This window comes from Lithobates pipiens, unplaced genomic scaffold, assembly GCF_037356315.1.
Source record: "Lithobates pipiens isolate NorthernLeopardFrog02 unplaced genomic scaffold, aLitPip1_a1.2 Scaffold_19, whole genome shotgun sequence".
Lineage (NCBI taxonomy): Eukaryota > Metazoa > Chordata > Amphibia > Anura > Ranidae > Lithobates > Lithobates pipiens.
Genome location: NW_027507764.1, coordinates 525,479,179 through 525,500,546, shown reverse-complemented (window position 1 = coordinate 525,500,546; position 21,368 = coordinate 525,479,179). Strand labels below are relative to the sequence as shown.

General features: G+C 43.4%; 1 protein-coding gene across 2 annotated transcripts in view; it reads left to right on the top strand.

Moving 5' to 3' along the window:
- TNKS1BP1 (tankyrase 1 binding protein 1) overlaps positions 1 to 21,368 on the top strand; it is a 211,252-nt gene that overhangs the window by 71,005 nt on the left and 118,879 nt on the right. For both annotated transcript variants that reach the window (XM_077493184.1, XM_077493183.1), the window contains exons 3-4: positions 5,495 to 5,936; positions 8,948 to 9,650. In XM_077493184.1, the coding sequence (XP_077349310.1) occupies positions 5,495 to 5,936; positions 8,948 to 9,650 (1,145 nt within the window). The remainder of the gene's footprint in view (positions 1 to 5,494; positions 5,937 to 8,947; positions 9,651 to 21,368) is intronic.

The window sequence follows — 21,368 nt, the reverse complement described above, 5'->3', positions numbered from 1 at the left end:
GAATGAATCCATCTTGTCTGCAAGACACAACACAAGACAAACCCTAAAATAATAATAATGCCATGAAAAACCCTCCTAATCTTGCCCCAACATCGGCCTAGATAGAAGCAGTCTAGTCTAGTGATGCACCAAGTTAAAAATGTTACCTTCGTTTGCACGATCGTCGCGTCTGCGCCTCACTCTGTTCCCAGATCGCACGGACGACACACACGTGTTGCGTTTTATATACAGTGCGCCTGCGTGAAACTCCGCCCGCCCCTGGCGTTCTTTCTAGACTATTCCCCGCCCCTTTGCTTTCAGCGCAATGGGGAGAGCACATGGCGGAGAGAACGCAGGTGCGCAATCACAGTTCCACTAACGAGGAGGAGGGTGAGGAAAGCCCGGAGCCTGAAACATCACGATCCAGGAAGAGAAGATTTAAGGCCTCAAATATGTCTTTTGGAGAGATGTTGGAGATGGTCGACATATTGAACAGGACCGACTATGATGGGAAGTATGGACCTTACCCAATCCCAAATATCAGAAAGGCCAAGATCATGATTAAAGTTGTGAAGAGTCTTCATAAGAATTTTGGGGTACGCCGATCCAAGGATCAACTGAGAAAACGCTGGTCAGACCTGAAACTGAGGGAGCACGATCAGTACAGAAGGATCAAGCGTGTTCTTCAAAAAAGTAAGTAGTTGTCGTGTGTTCATATTATTATTCTTGCTTGCATACTGCTTCATGTGCTTTGATTTCATGTTGTGCATTTTAAAATGGCCACTTTCAAGTTCATGGTTTCAATCGTTCGTAAGAAACATTGTTCTGCAGGGAAGTATTCCAGCTGAACAAAGTGTCCCCAATAATGTTCTCACCTTGGAGCTCGGCCAAAACAAACAATTGTACAACACTTCCAAGCAATGTTTCATATTCCCAATTCTGCCCTCTGTGTGCTAATTATTCTTTTTTTACATTCTCATAGGGGAGAGAAGACTCGGCGAGTATGAGGACACCAGGGACCACGACCCCCCTCCAAAGAAGGCAAAATTCCAAAACCAGAAGCAGAGGAGGAGGAGGAGGAGGAGGAAGGAGAGATCGTTGAAGTTGGACAAATTGTCACCACAACAGGTGAGTGTTGGAGAACACAGCTTCCGGTAAGCTCATCAATGTATATCACCATATTTTTAATACATGGTGTGTTATTTTTTATTTGTTTTGTAGGTGATGTGGAAGAAGAATCCCATTTTACCAGTGAAAGTGCCCAGATCCTGATTGGGGAGATAATGGGGTGCAATCGGGATTTGGAAAATATACAGCAAAACATCAATGATGTTAAAAATAAACTGAAGAACATCATTGATGTTTTGGGGAGAGTGTGAAACAGCCCAAACTAGCTAGGCTTTTAGTTTTTGTATTTTAAACCACAACTTTTGTATTTTTAGAAAATCCAAATTTGGAAGATGCACAAATATGTAAACATGCGCTATCTCCCATCATGGGGGATCAATTGTACGTGTTTTGTGTAAAGTGGCTGAGATGAAGGGGTTGCAGCCCCAAAGCATGTACATTGATCCCCCATGATGGGAGATAGCACATGTTGACACACTGTGTGCATCTTCCAAATTTGGATTTTCCAGGGGTGACACCCCATGTGATGAAGGCAATATCAGCCCAGTTTGTACATACTCATGTTTGATATTGTCTTCACTTTTCAAAGTTGAACTTTGTAAGTTCCTGTGTTCTGTATGTTACGCTTTGATACATGCCTGTTTACACAAAAACACCAAGTAAACAAAAATTACCTGAAAGACTGTTTTTGAAAAACACAATTTGTTGGTTTGTTGTAAAAACCTTTTCTAAACGCACATGTGAATGTGCTTGGATTAAAAAGTTAAATTATCATCAATGTGTGGCTTCCTTTTTCATTGCACCAACGATGTATTTGGAGTAAAATTTTTGATTGCAGTGAGAATGGGTGTTATTTACTAAAGGAAACTCCACTTTGCACTCCAAGTGCAGTTTCAGGTGTACTTTTGCAGTGCACTTGTAGTGCATAGTGGATGTTACTTTAGTAAAAAACATCCACAGTGATGTGTTAATTTGGACAATCATGCCATTTTCCAACCATGGTGCTGAAAATGAGCACGATTTTGGTCAGTAATGCACTACATACATTAGTTACCAAAAACAAGGTATGTGTGTAGCAGTCCCACAACATAAAAAGCTTATCTGAAGAAGAGACTGTCCCCTCATCTCGCTCTGAACTTGGGTTTGCACTGTTGGTGAAAAAGGTACAACAAGAAAAAACCTAAATTTACCTAGGAGACACCTAAAAGCAAGCCAAGTAGTAAATGAAGGAGTTTCAAAGAAAAATTTATTGAGAAAATGCCTCTCAGACATTGGCTGGCATATCAATGGCCCGTGAGGTTATCATCATTTTCCAGCAAGTCTGCTTCTTGTTGGCCAACTGAGACTGCATAGTTCGCAGAAACTCTTTTTAGAAAATTGTGCAGAACACAGCAGGCCAGCACTATGTGATTGAGTTTGTATTCCGCCATGTGAATAGGCGTTAGAAAAAGGCGGAACCGGCTGGCCAGTATTCCAAAGGTGTTCTCCACCACTCTTTGGGCTCTGGACAGGCGGAAATTAAAAATCCTCTGGTCTGGAGTGAGGGTCCTCATTGGGAAAGGCCGCATCAGATGGTTCGCCAGGGCAAACGCCTCATCCGCGACGAAGACGAACGGGAGTCCTTCCTGATTCTCCTCTGGGGGTGGCAAGCCCAGACTGCCACTCTGGAGACGCCAGTAGAACTCCGTCCGTGCAAACACTCCACCATCCGACATCCATCCATTTTGCCACACGTCCACATACAAAATTCCATATGTCGCAGACACCACCGCCAACATTACGATACTATGAAACCCCTTATAATTATAATAGTATGACCCCGAGTTGGGTGGTGGGACGATGCGCACATGCTTCCCATCAATTGCTCCTCCACAATTGGGAAAGTCCCAATGACTGGCAAAGTGGGAGGCCACAGTCTGCCATTCCTGTGGCGTTAAAGGACACTGTGGAGTGAAACAAGAACCAAAATTTGTAATTTAAAAAATCAACATTGCAAGCAGATTAGACACAGACATTTTTGGCCAAGATTAGTATAACATTTTGGGAACTGAGTATTTAAAGCCTAAAGTCTATGGTCCCCTTATGAGAGTCTTCACCCCCCACCCCCCTCCCCCCCATCTGATGGGCCCTTGCTAAAAAATGAGGGGGGATGTTTTGGACAGGTAACCCTCTCCACTTGATTGAGAGCTGAATGCCTAAATAATGTGTTATACTTTGGGAAGCCCCTCCTTAGTAACACTATTGGCAGCCCACCGGACAGGTAAGAAGTGTCATAATACCAAAAAGAAACCAAAATGGAAGCACATTTTGACATTCTGCTATCACATATCAAGATAATTAATAGGGGGAAAAAAAATAGCATTTGAAAGTATTGAGGCAGGCCCTTGCACTACATGCTTAGGTGAATTCATCCATAAATGTGAGCATCAAATAGGTAGGTATAGTGTGTATTGGGTTTGGTAAAGTCATCAGATAGTGGATTGCTATCAGCTGAGCTAGTAGTTGGGGGAGGGGGGTTCCTAATGAGTTTGGCACAACCAAAAAAATTTTAAAAAGTCACTCTGCATGAATTTAAGCACACACATAACATTTGTAGACATTATAGGGGGTGTTTAGGGGAAAACAATACTATGGAGCTGACAAAAGACATTGGTAAGTGGCTAGACTATAGTTTTATGGGCCAAGAAGAGCATGGTGGGGAAGTTAGTGAGGCAAATATGCCTGAGGACAAAGGGGCAGAGTATATGAATTAGAGCATATTGCAATGATGGTAATTAGGGAATAAGTAAAGAAATTCAAGACATTAGCAATCATGAAATACATAGAATGTGATGTTAAAGGATAAAACTTACCTTCATATAGTCCTTCTGCAGGACCTGAATGATGGCAGAACAGGTCTCTGGAATAATGATCCCCAGAGCCTGAGGGGAGATGCCTGTAGAGAACTTGAGGTCCTGAAGGCTTCTCCCTGTCGCCAAGTTGCGCAACGTGGCGATGGGCCTCTGCTCTGGAGTGATGGCTTGCCGCATGCAGGTATCCTGCCTGCTAATATAAGGGGTCAGCAAAGCCAGCAGACATTGAAAAACGGGGTCCGTCATCCGGAGATAATTCCTGAAATCATCAGGATTATTCTCCTGTGCGAGAACTGGTCACGCTGGCGCAACCAATTCTTGGTCCACAAACGCCTCCCCTCCCTGTTCATGGACCGGGCTTGTGTCAAAGTAAGAACCTCAACACGAAGCCCCTGCACAGCACAAACTCTACGACGAGTATGTAGACGAAACATGGTTTCAAAACGGTCGGCTGGTCAGAACGGACAACAGAAAGCACCAATAAACAGCAATGCCTGAAAGAACGAACTGAATAGCAGAAGCAAGCAGACAATAAGAAATTCAAATCAAAGTGTACTATACCAAGATATAGTCCACAATGAGAAACAAATACTTACTGACTGCACGCACTGATTATCAGATACGCAAAGACAAGCAGAAACTGAAGAGCAGTAGCGATCTGAATCACTAATCTGAAAAGCACGAATCGTCTCTCACCAAACTTCTACTAACACGCGATAGACATGAGATCAGCATAAGGAGCCCAAAGGGTGCCGGACGTGGTGCTGAACTTCCCTTTTGTAGGCCCACCATACGCGGCTTACGTCACCGCGTTCTTGGCAACCGGAAATTCTGACAACTTGGTCCAACCGTATGTGTGCAACATCACTTCCGGACCCCGTCCGGAATTAATCCGTCGGAATAACTCCGCCAGATTTGGTCGTCAGAATCTCTGATCGCGTGTACAAGGGCTTAGTGTTAAAAGTAGACAAAAATAATGATGGTCAATGTCCTAAGACATGTACTATATTCTATCACAGAGGAATACTTACCTTAATCCATTGTCGTGCGGTCTTTATCCCCTATGGTTCAGTTGTGACTACTGGTTCCAAAAAACACTATTTTTGATAGTCTCCAACTGCTTGTATCAAATAGGATTTCAGTCCGCACTCAATTGGTATGGGATGTTGAAGATCCCCTTTAAGCAATGCCATGTTTCATAGATAAAATATAGCTCTTGGTAGCAAGATTCTCACAGTATTTCTTGTCAGCTGTATTTTACTAGGTGTGTTGGTGAGCACAAAACAAATAGCTTATTTTACTGGATAAAAGCCATTTTAAACATTTCATGCTCCTACAAGCTCCTTAAACATTTACTTGTGCTACTGTTGGTATTATAAAATAAACAGATATCTATTGTTTTTATTTACCTTTTAGAAAATAGAAACACACACACACATACACATACACACACACACATACACATATATGGTATTGACTTTTTTTTACATCAACCAGATTTTAATATTTATTATATTTTTCTCTTTTTATTTTAGATGTTAAACCTATGAAACCTCCCATTAAACCAAAGCCAATTGTGCCACCGAAGCCAAAGCAAGCTTTTATCTCCACAAACTCTGATATTAAAAGTCCTTCGCTGTCTCCCAACTCTGGAGGACCATGTTCCCCATCATTCGACATCCCCTCAGCATTTAAGATTAGTCAACTTACCGGACCGCAACCATATGGGGCCAGGAGGACGTCCTTGAGAAGATGGTCATCCTCGGTAGGAGAAGAAGTGCTTCCGGAAAGCAACACATTGTTGTCACCAGGGGAAAATGTTGTGCCAGAATTTTCCACCAAAGTCACAACCCAATCCTTAGCAGCTCCTGTAAAATCTTTTCAAACTGGGTCAGTGTGGAAAGGGAAAAGCCCTTTTATGTTAACAACACGAGGCTGGGGGGAGCAGCGATCTCAAGTAAAAGATTTTCATGAGAGGTGAGAAACTTTTGTTTTAGTTTGGCTACATAAAAATGTAATGTTAAACAGTACTGGTGTTTTAGATGGATGAATTATTATCTATTATTACTTATACAGTCAATTTTTTTTTAATCTACTACTACTACTTACACTGTATACTTTGGCTTCCAGTGGATGATCATTCTCACAATAACCAACTGACAAAATAGAGTTGCCTAAACCAAGATTCTTGAATCTGGCCTCAGGCCTTAACACAGGTGCATGTTTGGAGGTCATTCTCACTATAAAAATGAGTGAGTCACTAAATTCAGTCAGTGATTAATTCACTTGGCATGAACTATAATCCTCCTATACAGTAAGCATGGATCATTTAAAATGTTTCACGCATAGACCTAACATGTAGTTGCCCAGATGACTAGAATAATGAGCAGAAAAGCATAATGATGTAATAGGTGACCCTGTTTTGATAGGGTGGGAGTCATGTGAGATGACTTTCTCTGAGAGTTTACCTCCTCTTACTGTGTACACTGGACCTGTGGAAACCAGGAGTACTGAGCGACCACATATTTGGGAAATATGAGAGTTTCCTAATTTTTCTCTGTACAGTGCCTTTACCTTTACTTTACTTGAGATTTGCAAGTGGGGTCCCCTTTAATACCATTGCCAAGGCAGTTACACTTACTTAAATCCTGCAGTAATGCAAGTTTAGTCCTTAAAGGTACACTAAACTCTGGTTTAAAAAAATTGGATTAGACTTCCTGTTAGAGGGTAGCTATGTTCCTCTTCCATGATCCCACTGTACATAGTAACATAGCCACCCTCAATAGCTCACTTCTGAAATGGACTAGAGACTATGGATTATGGGATTTGTAATGTACGCAAAGCAGCGCAAATAACCACAAGTTATGTACACTGTTTTTTTCAAACAAACAGCAGTGGGGGGAGAATGGATTATATTTGGAGAATAAGAATATTGTTTAGTGTCACTTTAATTGCTTTTAGCAACTTTAATTAGAACTCAGAGTGGACATGAGAAGGAGAAATGCCCAAGAATCTGACATCTTAGCTTCTATAGCTTCACAATATATGAGATCAGTTTCAGCTTTCTGTCTGCAGCTTCAGATCACTAGCTCCATGCCTGTACAATAACCCAGGCTCCAGCATACTAATGAAAAAAAGCAAAATCAAGGGGGCACACCGGCCTAGTGCATTACCATTAGACAATGGACACACAAAGGTACAGGATGAAATGCACGTAACACAATCTAGTCTAGTCCCAAACGCAGTACATGTGTGAATCCACAGGGGCACAGCTTACGCATTGTGAGGGCTGTACCCTCATCCTCAGGCCTAACCAGACACACCACACTGTGGTCTATAAATCCATGAACCATAATTTATAGACCACAGTGTGTACAGCATTAGGACTGGACTGGATTGTGTTACATGCAATTCATCCTGTACCTTTGTGAGATCATTCAAATTTGTTTTATTTACAATATAAAAAGTCTTATAGTAATGTACTAGACTGGTACACCCCTTTTCTTTTTGCTTTTTTTATAGTTAAATTTTCTCTGATCTGAAGCCGGCAGCTAGGCTGAAGTGGTGTCCAGGCCTCCTGTGGTTGGCATACATTTGTGTGTGCATGAGAGAAGAGGAGCTATCTCTGGGCCACTATTTGTTTCCCATAGCACTGAGGGTCCCTCTACCTGTAGCACTGATATGAGATATCGGTTTGTCTAGCATACTACCTGCTAACTAAGTGAAGGATCTCTCCCAAAAGTGTAGGGCTGATGACAAACTTTCCAGGGGTTGGACAGCTAACAAGACAGGCAGATCTCCCGACACTATGTCACAGTACCTTGGAGCCTACTCACAAGAGGCTGACAGATATAGCAATACAGACAACCCCTGGGCACAGTTTTCTGAAAGAGGCCTTGAAAACATTAAAACAACATTTAAAGCCCAACTCCCGGCTCCACTTTTCCCCCTCCCCTAAATATTCCCTAGGATGTTTTTTTTTTTTCCTGCTTATTATTTTATATTTACCTTTTTCAAAATCTTCAGGCCATTTATGACTCTGTAGGGTCCTTTTCTCTTTTTTTTCGCCTCTTCTCTGGGCTGGGTGGTTCTCAGGACTTGTTCTAATGTATGGCAGCAGTTGGTGGATCACTTGTCAGGGGGCGGTTGACAGGTGTCTGGGAGGTGATATGTCAGCTATTTATCAACTCTTTAAATCCTAAAAAAGGCTGAATCACCACGCCACAACCAACAATTTGCACGAAGTTGTGGGGTGGTTGCAGAGAGCCCCTATTAATATTAATGGGTCACATTGGGTGCTGTTACTGCCCACCAAATGTGACAGAAGGTCTAATTTTTTCTGTGGCATGTGTGAATCCCTGAGCCACTGTATGCCTTTAGATGGGTAGTTTGGGAACCACAGCCAAACCACCTGCTTTTATGGCCTTCTGGTCACACATCTGAACAAGCCCTTGCTGAGACAAAGAGCAGCACTGGCGTGATGACTTCAGCACTGTACTCTGTATTGTGAATGAAGGGTGTTGTGGTGACACCTCATCAAGGATCAGGACACCCTGCATTAACAATAGAGTTCTCAATCTTCCGGGCCAGGAGACATGAGTGCGATTTAACCTGAAAGACTGAGGATATCTTGTGGTTGAAATGCTGTACTGTGGGAAGGAAATCTTCAGATTGAAGGTGAGTATTTCACCCTGTTTTTTTAACCAGGAGTGGGCATTTATAACAAAATGTTAGCCTAGAGTTGGGTTTACCTAAAGCAGAGCTTAGGAAACACACCCATACAGGCAGGTCACTGACAAAATTATTTTCAGTGCCTTAGACCTAATAAGTAGCTTCTTATAAACGATTCCCATCTACAGGTTAGAAAGCAGTGTTCACTGTGCTTACATCTTCTTAATTTTCCTGTCTGTTTTCCTGTCTGTTTTACTGTTTTCTGTTTTCTATGTCTATCTTTTTTAATGTGTTTGTTTATTTTGATTTTTTTCTAGTGAGTCATTTTCCCAGAAACACAGCTTTAGCTCCACCTCTAATGATGCAGATTTAAAAGAAAAGGAAATGGTTCTGGAAGGGAATATGGTCATAAACTCAGGCAGCCATTCCACATCTGAGTCTCAAGTGGATCATGAAGGAGTTAATACAAATGTCGAAGACCTAAAACAAAGCTTGTCGAGAGCCTCAGAAGAGGTGGAGAAAACAGTATTTGGGGTTATGTCTTCTGGGAAATTACAAAAATTGGAGATGCCAGCTAAAGATTATGAAGTGAAAGAATCCTCTTCTCAATTATCTTGTTCTCCACAAACTGACTTTTATTTTGGAACTACTAAGCAGTATACACAGTATGAACATAATAAGCAAGACTCCAAAACAGAGGGCTTTAGTTATAAAAGTGATCAAAAGACTACAGGAAGTCTAGAGAACATTGATGTAGCTTCTATAGAAGTGAAAAATGCGTCTTTAAGGACTAAAGATTATGGTGAGCCTCAGCTGATTTCACTTGTGCCCACAACAATGCCAAAAGCAGACATTCTTTTCACAGAAAACACAAAAAATTCAGAAACAATAGAGAAGAGTCCTTTATCTGACACATCCAGCTCAACAGTATATAGGTACCATGAGGACAGAAGCAAGGATATACCAGAACTGAGAACGGTAATGAGAGAGGAGCAGGAAGCTGACTCTGGATATCTGGAGGTAGGATTTGAAAAAAAAAAAAAAAAAATGTGTTATAAAGTGCAAAAATGCTAAAGGACAGATCCATAAAGAGTATCCAGGCAAGTCTTTTAAAGAGGATTTATATATACAGTGTGTGTATATGTGTGTATATATATTGGCTCAATGTAAATAATATTTGCTTAATGAGTGGCAATTAATTCAAAATTTTAATTTGTAAATATAGTTTACAAATAAATTCACATGGTGGCATCTATATTTTCTTGTGAAAAACATATAGGGTCTGCTGCTTGCTCACTAGTGCTGCCCAGTGTCTTGTAGCTCTTCTCAGACTGTAAAACAAATTTGTCTTCTAGAATCTAGATCAACTGTAGGTATAGGATTGTGAATATAGAGGTTTTCTATCTGTTTATTTATTTCTTTGGTTGAATTAAGTGTTTTTTTTTTCAGTTTGACTTACTACGTAAATATGCAAGTCTACTATGCAGGGCTTATGAATCCTTTCCAGTCTTTATTGAAACCCCCTAAAGCAGGATTTATGAGCAACAATTTGAAAGGGCAATAAAACATTCCATTTCATATTGAAATTGCAAAGCAATTGAAGTCATCAAATGGTAGTTTCCAGCAAAAAAACTGAACACTTTTGGTAAAGTTGTCATATTTTTTTTTTTCTTTTTCAGTGTAAAACTTTCAGTACACTGTATTGAAGCTGGGTGGTAGATTTTTTAGTTTTTGATGATTGCTTGTGATTGTATGTGTGATTTCTGGTGGATGTAAAGTGGTTGAAGTTAGGTAAAAATAGCCATGTGTATTGCTAGGCTTTTGGCTTGTGCAATCAGTTTGTCTGTTAGGGATGAGCTTAGAACATTCGTTTGGACCAAACACTGATGTCGGCCTGAACACCGAAAGTTTAGGTCGTACAGCATGTCAATGCTAAGGAAGCAACAGATTTTACATCCTTACCAACCAGCTACATCAAGTGGTCCATTCACTCACTTGGCCAGAAATCTCCAGCCATTGCCTAAATATAACCATGGCTATATTTGGGAATTGATTTCATCACTATCCCAGCCCCTTCACTTATATGACCAATGACGGCTCAGGAGCTGTCATTTGGTTAGTGATACCGTAGCGAAGTTGGTCAGGTGTAGTGGGCTGTTGGATTTGTTTTTTGGCGACGAGGCAGCGGCGGGTATCATGATTGACAATCGACAGTGAGGGACTTTATTTGTCATTTAAATATTTTTAACAAAGGACTTTTCACCTGGGTTCCCCTTGCTATGCTATTAAAGTGGTTGTATACTAAATTTTTTAACTTTTACCTACAGGAAAGCCTATAATTAGGCTTACCTGTAGGTAAAAAAAATATCTCCTAAACCTGTACGGTTTAGGATATATTCCCCCCGGTATGCGCCACTGACTGCAGCGGCACATGCGCACAAGGGGATTCTCGGCCTGAAAATCCGGCAGTGGCCGACCGGCCGGAATGAAATCTCCCGCGCGCATGCGCGGGAGTGACGATATCGCGGCTCCGGCCACTCACAGCGCCGGAGCCGCGATACCCGAAAGAAACGCAGAGGGAGCATGTCGGCTCCCTCGGCGTGGATCAGGCCAGATGTCGGGGCCTCGTTCTAAGGTATTTCATAATGAGCTAGTTTGTGGTGCATACTAGCTCATTATGCATTCGTGGGAGTGACATCATCGCTGCTCAGGCACTGTGAGTGGCCGTTACCTGGAAAAGAAGATGAACGCTCTGTACTACAGGGGGCAGAGGTGACATTGCAGGCTCCTGTATCAGGTGAGTGACACATAATGGGCTACTATGCGATGCATAGTAGCCCATTATGTTTTACCTTTGCAGGGAGACAAAGAAGAAGTTAAGCCATCAGGGTTTACTTCCTCTTTAATGAAGTATGCCCCACGTTGTACATACAGCTGCATCTTGTACAAATTTTCTAAGCAGGGATGCTGGTCCTCTTCCTGTCTATGAACTTCTGGCACTGTGGAGGTTAATAGCATTGGGTCATCAAGCATAACAGCAGTGAAAATGGTCTGATGGGGACCCGCACCTGCCTCTTTCCTCCTTCATTGAGAAAAGTTATTTTATTGTTTACATTGCATTAACATGAACAGGAGATTCACATGAATGACATAATCCTCTTTCCCTATTCAGGGATCGTGTTTACAGACAATGTAAACAGTTTAATGTACTCATTGGAGGAGGAGGGTGGAGGGGTGGGTCCCCATTGGACCATCTTAATTTCTGTTGTGCCCAAAGACCCAGTGCTATTAAGCCCACAGCACTGGAAATTCAGAGATAGGGAGAAGTCCAGCATCCCTGCACATATGATTACTGTAGGATCAAGCAGACAAGATGTGGGACATACTTTATTTTGGTAAGCATGGTTCTGTAGGTCACACACTTAAATGGCCGCAGCACCTTTTATTGGTATTTAAAATTGTAATTCATTCAACTTTATTAAAACATCAATAAGTAAATAAACAAATGTTAAAAACTTTAAATATCCCTCAATCATAGAAATAGAGCAATAAAATTAATAATTCATAAAGCAAAGTCCCCCTTTGATCCCAGGGTGATAAAACCGCATAATGGTACCAGCAACAGGGTGGGAGAGAGGGGAGCTCGCCAAGCCGATCCAGGACAACGGTGGGAAAGGTCTGTCATGTGGGGCCTTTTATAGCCCCAAAACACATGCAGGAAAAAATGTGTTTCCTACCTCAAGCCTTGTGATGGGAATGTAAAGATTTAAAGAGACAATAACCTAGAATTTTAATTTTTTTAATTTTTTTATATTTAAAAAAATATTTATTAAAATGCGGTGACCACAATCCCATGTTGTGGGCACCTAGTTTGTGCCCACTAATTATGGGACTGTAGGGCGCATACTTACATATGACACATAACAATATTACTCATCTTAAATAAATACACCACACCAGTAAAATTGGTATTAAAATGGCCACGGCACCTTTTATTGGTAATTCAAATTGTAATTCATTCAACTTTATTAAAACATCAATAAGTGACGGTAAATAAATATATATTAAAAACTTTAAATATCACTCATACAACTCGACTGATAAAATGAATAATTCATAAAGCAAAGTCTCCACAAGCCGGGCTTGTTGCAAACAAACTTGACTACCCCTGCACAGTGGCCATTTCAATTCTGTTCTGCAGACCTAAATGAAAGATATCTAAGCCGACAGACAAACGAACACCATCTTGCCTGTATAAACCAGGGGAGCCTCCCTCCAAATCTGCAAAACCCCCCCAGCGACCACATGAGCGTCTCGATTGATCGATTGTCTCTTCTCTAGAGGTTTACCCTTAGGAGAAGATAGCCAGAAAAAAGAGACACTGTCTCAGAAAATATGATACAAGTATTAGGAAAAGAGATAGTATTAGTTTAAGATGCTAAAAATCAAGTCTAAAGTTGACATGACGCTCCCACCACCATTCTTGACTGTAGGCAAGACACATTTGTCTTTGTACTCCTCACCTGGTTGCCGCCACACATGCTGGACACAATCTGAACCAAATACGTTTATCTTGGTTCCAGTAATCCATATCATTAGTCTGCTTGTCTTCAGCAAACTGTTTGCGGGCTTTCTAGTGCATCATCTTTAGAAGAGGCTTCCTTCTGGGATGACAGCCACGCAGACCAATTTGATGCAGTGTGTGGCGTATGGTCTGAACACTGACAGGCTGACCCCCCACCCCTTGAACCTCTGCAGCAATGCAGGCAGCACTCATACGTCTATTTCCCGAAGACAACCTCTGGATATCCTTCTGGGACGACAGCCATGCAGACCAATTTGATGCAGTGTGTGGCGTATGGTCTGAACACTGACAGGCTGACCCCCCACCCCTTGAACCTCTGCAGCAATGCAGGCAACACTCATACGTCTATTTCCCAAAGACAACCTCTGGATATGACGATGAGCATGTGCACTCAACTGCTTTGGACGACCATGGCAAGATCTGTTCTGAGCGGAACCTGTCCTGTTAAACCACTGTATGGTCTTGGCCAACGTGCTGCAGCTCAGTTTCAGGGTCTTGGCAATCTTTTTATAGTCTAGGCCATCTTTATGTAAAGCACAATTCTTTTCTCATATCCTCAGAGAGTTCTTTGCCATGAGCTGTGCTGTACACTCACTACTTTACATTGTAGCAAAGTATAATTTCTTCAGTGTTGTCACATGAAAATATATAATACAATATTTACAAAAATGTGAGGGGTGTACTCTTTTTTTGAGAGACTTGACACCTACAAATTAGATAAGTTAGGATGAACATAAATATTAAATCTCTGATAATCCCATCTATCCAATTTCATAATAACCACTTCACTTAGGCCCAATCTAGTGGCTGCAATGCGGAAAGAATGAGATGAAAATTTTAAATGAGAAAGGCCTAAATGAGAGAGACCGCTTTTAAAAACTGCTGAAAATTTACACTTTGTAAAAGGAGAGAAATCCAAATGTACTAAACCTTTACCTGAACATCATGGCCTATAAGAGAAACATTTTTTAAGTACTGCAAGAGGACCAACGATGAAGCATATAGAGTGTGCCAATCACCTTTGCCAGCTTGATCCGTTTTTGATCACCTAATGAAAATAAGGCCCTTACTATGTATAATAGAAAGCTCATTGTATTTTAAACCTGACAAGCTTTGTTTGTTGTTTGGCAGCATTTCAAAAATAAAAAGTGCAGCAAAGAAAATCGAAACAAAAGCTGAATTAATAACAACGCCTCACATTCTGAAACACAGTTGACAGAAGAAGCCAAACAAAGCTTAGATAGAATGTCCAATAAGATTGGTCTATGCAAATCTGGCTATAAATTTACTTTTTTTATATCCCTTAAGAGCCTGCCTGACAGAGAAGAAACATGTTTTACAGGCAGGTAAATTATGAATTTTGAGAAAAAAAGAAACCCTAACTAAAGTTTTATTATAATGATTGGAAGAGAATTGTGATTGCATGAGGGAACAAAGAAAAGTCAAAACTGATTGGTAGGGGAATAACCTGAAAGACCTAATTCTTTATTAAATAAGAACCACCTCTCCCATGCAACTGAATAATCAGTCCATGTTTTAAGAGCAACTGAATTTTTAATAGCAGATATGACCGGTATTAGATCAAGTCCCACAGAGGACTTGGGCAGGCATACCCGACCATGTCTGCATCTGGCAAAAGTTGTTTGAAACGGGCCATCTGGAAGCGAGATAATGCATCAGCAATAACATCCTGCTTACCTGGTATAAATCTTGCTTTAACCCAAATATTTTATCTTAAACATAACGGAACCAGATGACGTAAAAGGTTAATGACAAATATAGATTTGGAAGTTAGGCTATTTAGGGAAAAAATCACACCCTTGTTATCTGAATTAACAATGATCCTTTTATTTGCAAAATAATTCCCCCCAAAATTCAAATGCCACAATGACTGGAAAAAGCTCTAGCAAGATTATATTTTTTGTGGCTTTGTTAGCTACCCAAAATTGGGACCTCGTACCGCAACACCAATGAGTGCAGAAGATAGTCGCAAAACCAGGAGAACCAGCAGCATCTGTATATAAATCAAGATCCGCAGAAAAAACAAAGTCTTCTTGAAAAAATTATCAACCGTTATAATCAACTAAAAATTGTCAGAAGAAATGCGAATATGTGAAAAAGGGGATTTATATCCAGACATAGCTAATGACAATCTGCTTGAAAAAATGCTGGATTGAAGTTCCTTTAATAAACCCTTTTTCCTCACAGAAAAAAAATGAAACCAAAGATTAAAGCCTTGCAATTTTAAGCGGGGGAAGCTAATACTGAAACAAGGAAGTATTAATGGTGATCCATAAATATTCAATGATTGTAGATGGAGAAACAGTTTCATCAATAGCAAGAGGAATACCAAAATATTTAGAAATTTAAAAGATAAGCGCAGCAGTAGTGAACAGATAGGGGAATCCCAAGGACTGATAAAAAGGAAGTCACCCAGATAATGAATCATCCCATCATATCCAGATTCATAACCAAGGACCCACTGAAAAAATGTGGCAAAAAACGTCAAAATAATGGCAAGACTAAGCCCTTGTAAAACGGTCGGACATTCCAACAACCAAATCCATCGGATTTTGTCCGACGGATCTTGTCCTAAACTGTTGCATACACACGGTCGGACAAAGTTGTCAGAAAATCTGATCTTTCAGAACGTGATGACGTAATTTCGTTACGATGGGACTACATTCAGGCTAGTAGTCAATAGCTTTGATGTAGGAATTTGATCTGAGCATGCGTGGCACTTTGTCCGATCGGAATTCTCTACACATGATCGGAGTATGTCCCATTGGAGCAGTTTGTCGGAAAATATTTCCGGCAAGTTTGAAAATTTGGTCCGACGGATATTCCGATGGAAACAGTCCGATGCATACCACACACAGTCGGAATATCCGACAAAACGCTCCGATCGGACACGTTCCGATGGAATCTCCGTCCGTGTGTACAAGGGCTAAGAGCAGCCCATTTCGCACATATCACAGAGAAAATAACTGAAAAAACAAACCAAGGAATTAAGACTCTGAAGAGATAGGTAACAGTCTAAAAGCTGTTTGAATATCAGCTTTTGTTAATGTTGCATATGTGAAGAGTGTTAAGGTGGGTGGGAGGGTCGGGGAGAGTCGGTGGGGGAAATTGGGGGCAAGATAAATTTTTGTGAGGAGAGTATGTACACAGATGGGTGTTAAACTAGTTCTAATGCAGTTGCTCTGTGTGTGCCACTGTCCAGTGGCCCCTGCAGTGAATTGAGGCTCATTCACACTAGTGGTTGGGGGAAGGGGCAGTAAAACTTTGCATTTGAGTCAGACTTTTACCACTACCCCCCCTTCCCCCACCTCCAACCAGGGTGTATACTTGCTGCCGCCGCAATGCTTTGCTTTCATGGCCATGGTACCCCTGCCGCTTTTAGCAGGTTTAGCGCCTGACAAATGAGCAGTTCAAGTGAATGCTGCCCTGCAACCATAGGGATCAAGGGAATAAAGCAGGCAGTGTGGTGGCGATATAATGCCCTCCAAAGAGAGACCCAAACACAGGTTGTTCTTCAAACACCAGCACTAGTGTGAAGTAGCCCTTTAAGACAGATAGCAGTGCTTATCACCCCCTGAGGCTCTTTCACACTAGCAGTGCTCTCTGAAAAGTGATCTGTTTTTGGATCTCTCTTCAGAGAGCATTTGACAGCCTGTGAAGAGGCAATGTTTCACCTTCTCATTTCCTGATTTTACCACACACTGGTACAGTTGCAGAGTGGCCTTATTCACCCAAAAGCAAAACAAACCTTTGCGGCTGCAACATGTCTACTCGCCCAGCTGCTACAGGGTTTTAATGCCCATCAACTACCATTATACTTTCCACCCTCCTCTCCTGTACATACAGCCCACTGTCATCCCCTCCACACTCCTCTCCTGTACAAACTGCCCACTGTCAGTGCCTCCACACTTTCCTGTACATACCACCCACTGTCATACCCTCCACACTTCTCTCCTGTATACACTGCTCCCTGTCATCACCTCCAAAATCCTCTCCTGTACATACCGCCCACTGTTGTACCCTCCACACTCCTCTCCTGTATATAATGCCCACTGTCGTACCCTCTACACTCCTCTCCTGTACATACCGCCCACTGTTGTACCCTCCACACTCCTCTCCTGTACATACTGCCCACTGTCGTACCCTCCACACTCCTCTCCATTACATACTGCCCACTGTCATACCCTCCACACTCCTCTCCATTACATACTGCCCACTGTCATACCCTCCACACTCCTCTCCTGTACATACTGCCCACTGTCATCCCCTCCACGCTTATCTCCTGTACATACTGCCCATTGTCTTCCCCTCCACACTCCTCTCCTGTACATACTGCTCACTGTCATACCCTCCACATTTGTCTCCTGTACATACTGCTCACTGTTATCCCCTCCTCAGTCCTCTCCTGTAAATACTGCCCATTGTCATCCCCTCCACACTCCTCTCCTGTACATACTACCCACTGTCATCCCCTCCAAACTCCTCTCCTGTACATACTGCCCATTGTCATACCATCCACACTCCTCTCCTGTACATACTGCTCACTGTCATCCCCTCCACACTCCTCTCCTGTACATACTGCCCACTGTCATCCCCTCCACACTCCTCTACTGTACATACTTGCCACTGTCATACCCTCCACACTCCTCTACTGTACATACTTGCCACTGTCGTACCCTCCACACTCCTCTCCATTACATACTGCCCACTGTCATACCCTCCACACTCCTCTCCATTACATACTGCCCACTCTCATACCCTCCACACTCCTCTCCTGTACATACTGCCCACTGTCATCCCCTCCACGCTTATCTCCTGTACATACTGCCCACTGTCTTCCCCTCCACACTCCTCTCCTGTACATACTGCTCACTGTCATACCCTCCACATTTGTCTCCTGTACATACTGCTCACTGTTATGCCCTCCGCAGTCCTCTCCTGTAAATACTGCCCATTGTCATCCCCTCCACACTCCTCTCCTGTACATACTGCCCGCTGTCATCCCCTCCTCACTCCTCTCCTGTACATACTACCCACTGTCATCCCCTCCACATTCCTCTCCTGTACATACTGCCCATTGTCATACTATCCACACTCTTCTCCTGTACATACTGTTCACTGTCATCCCCTCCACACTCCTCTCCTGTACATACTGCCCACTATCAAACCCTCCACACTCCTCTCCTGTACATACTGCCCACTGTCATCCCCTCCACACTCCTCTCCTGTACATAATGCCCACTATCAAACCCTCCACACCCCTCTCCTATACATATCACCCACTGTCATACCCTCCAAACTGTTCTCCTGTACATACTGCACACTTTCTTACCCTCTACACTCCTCTCCTGTACATACAGCTCACTGTCATACCCTCCACACTCCTGTACGTACTCCAGAGACCAGAGTCTTGGTGGCAGGGAGTGCCAGGGAGTCATGAAGCACATGACTGGCTCGAGCTGCGGGGCTAGACACTGGCTGCAACTTGACCCCAGGACCAGGAGCATCACCCCCTAGGAGACCATGGCATGCCAGGACCTACTATCGCTGAGGTGAGAGACCCTGACCCTGACATCCCATCCCCCCTGCACCCCATTTATCATGCCCCAGTGATCAGATTGCATTGATGGACACTGGGTAGGCTGCATTGATGAGCACTGGGGAGGCTGCATTGATGGGCACTGGTGAAGCTTCATTGGATGGGCACTGATCAGGCTCCATTGATGGACACTGTTCAGGCTCCATTGATGGACACTGTTCAGGCTCCATTGATGGGCACTGATCAGGTTGCATTGATGGGCACTGGTGAGGCTTCACTGATGGGTACTGGTGAGGCTGCATTAATGGGCACTGATGGAGCTACACTGATGAGCACTTGTGATGCTGCATTGGATGGGAACTGGTCAGGTTGCAATAATGGGCAATGGTGAGGCTTCATTGGATGGGCACTGATCAGGCTGCATTAATAGACACTGCTGAGGCTGCATTGATGGACACTGTTGTGACTGCATTGATGGGCACTGGTGAGGTTGAGCTGATGGGCACCGATGAGGCTGCATTGATTGGCACCGATGAGGCTGCACTGATGAGCACTGGTGAGGTTGCATTGATCGGCACTGATGAGCACTGCTAATGACGTTATGCTGTTGGGCTGGTAAAATAATGCTATGGGGCTGGTATGAAATGATTTCAAGAAATAATGTGTACATTATACAATCATTCCATAAACACATACCACATACACTGCATATATCATTTGAGGAAAATAACCTTATAAAATAGTTTCACTATTTTAACAAAATGTCCCTGGATTTCATTTTAAAAATCTTGTCACCTTAGTATGGTTGCCTCTGGCTCTAATCAGGTACTTAAAAAAAAAAAAAAAAAAAACTGGCCGCTGTAATTCATGCAACCGGTGAACCTGAAAGGGGCATGGAAACATGAATAGGGAGTGGCTGCGGCAGCTGTGGATTGATTCATGCTACGCATGAATCTATCCATTGCATATGGGGGGGGGTGGAGAAAGGGGGTGGCGCCCGGGCGCCCCTAACAGACGGGCCGCCACTGCAGTACAGTACACAGAAATGTATACTTAGACTTTAGATTATATGCCACTACTTTCAGGTGATTGGACACTGGCAAAAAGCTTTGCTAGGACTGCCTCCCAGTGTATCCATACAGGGCCGATCCTAGGGTCACAGACGCCTGGGTGCAGAAATGTTTCTGGCGCCCCCACATGGGCGTGGTCATCTTACTAACTCCTCCTCTTTACAAATGTTTCTATGGCTTCAACTCAAACAGAGGTGCTCCCCTCCCCTAAGAAGTCTTTATTACCCTGGGATCCTCCCATGATCTTTTGACAATAAAGAAAATGAGTACACTAATGGGACCTGGAGGGGGGTCTCTCTAATGCACACAGATAGGGATTCCACTAGAGAGTCTGTTAGAAAAAGCCCCCAGACAAACTGCAGACATGATACAGGAGATGGTCAGAGACTGCATACATACTACAAGAGATGGTCAGAGACTGCAGACATACTACAGGAGATGGTCAGAGACTGCAGACATGGTCCAGGAGATGGTCAGAGGCTGCAGACATGGTACAGGAGATGGTCAGAGACTGCATACATACTACAGGAGATGGTCAGAGACTGCATACATACTACAGGAGAGGATCAGAGACTGCAGACATAGTACAGGAGATGATCAGAGACTGCAGACATAGTACAGGAGATGATCAGAGACTGCAGACACGCTACAGGAGATGGTCAGAGACTGCAGTTCAGTTCCTAAGGATGGAAGTAGATAATGCCCTGCATGTTGCAGGGGGGCAGGGCATCCATGGCATCTTTGGTTACTAGGAGGGCGGCACTCGAACAGCATTTCTGGGAGTGCACTGGATGATTGGCAGCAGCCTCCCCCCTACAGCAGGTGTCCCCCATCAGAGCCCCCCTACAGCAGGTGTCCCCCATCAGATCCTCCCCCCACAGCAGGTGTCCCCCATCAGAGCCTCTCCCCACAGCAGGTGTCCCCCATCAAAGCCCCCCCACAGCAGATGTCCCCCATCAGAGCCTCCCCCACAGCAGGTGTCCCCATCACAGCCCCCCCCACAGTAGGTGTCCCCCATCATAGCTCCCCACAGCAGGGTCTGTCCACCCACAGCAGGTGTCCCCTATCAGAGCCCCCCACAGCAGCTGTCCCCATCAGAGCCCCCCCCCACAGCAGGTGTCCCCATACATCAGTACCTGTCCAATAGATCCCTGTAGCTTGGGCGGGTTGGGAGCAGAAGCACCGTGCACGTTGCAGGGGGGTGGGGTATCCGTGGCATCTTTGGTTACTAGGAGGGCGGCACTCGAACAGCATTTCTGGGAGTGCACTGGATGATTGGCAGCAGCTCCATCCAACCCAGAAGAGAAGAGCCGACGCACGCAGAAGAGGCGGGACAGACAGGAGACTGCTCCACATGCACCGGACATAAAGATTAGTGGAGTCTAGTACTGGAATGTGCTCCGGTACTAGGCTCCATAGCGGTACTCAGACAGCACGGATTCCGTGGACAGTGGGAGCGGTATGTGCTCTTGTCAGTTGCCGGCAGGATGGGGAACCGCAGCACCCGCTACAAGTGCTTCATC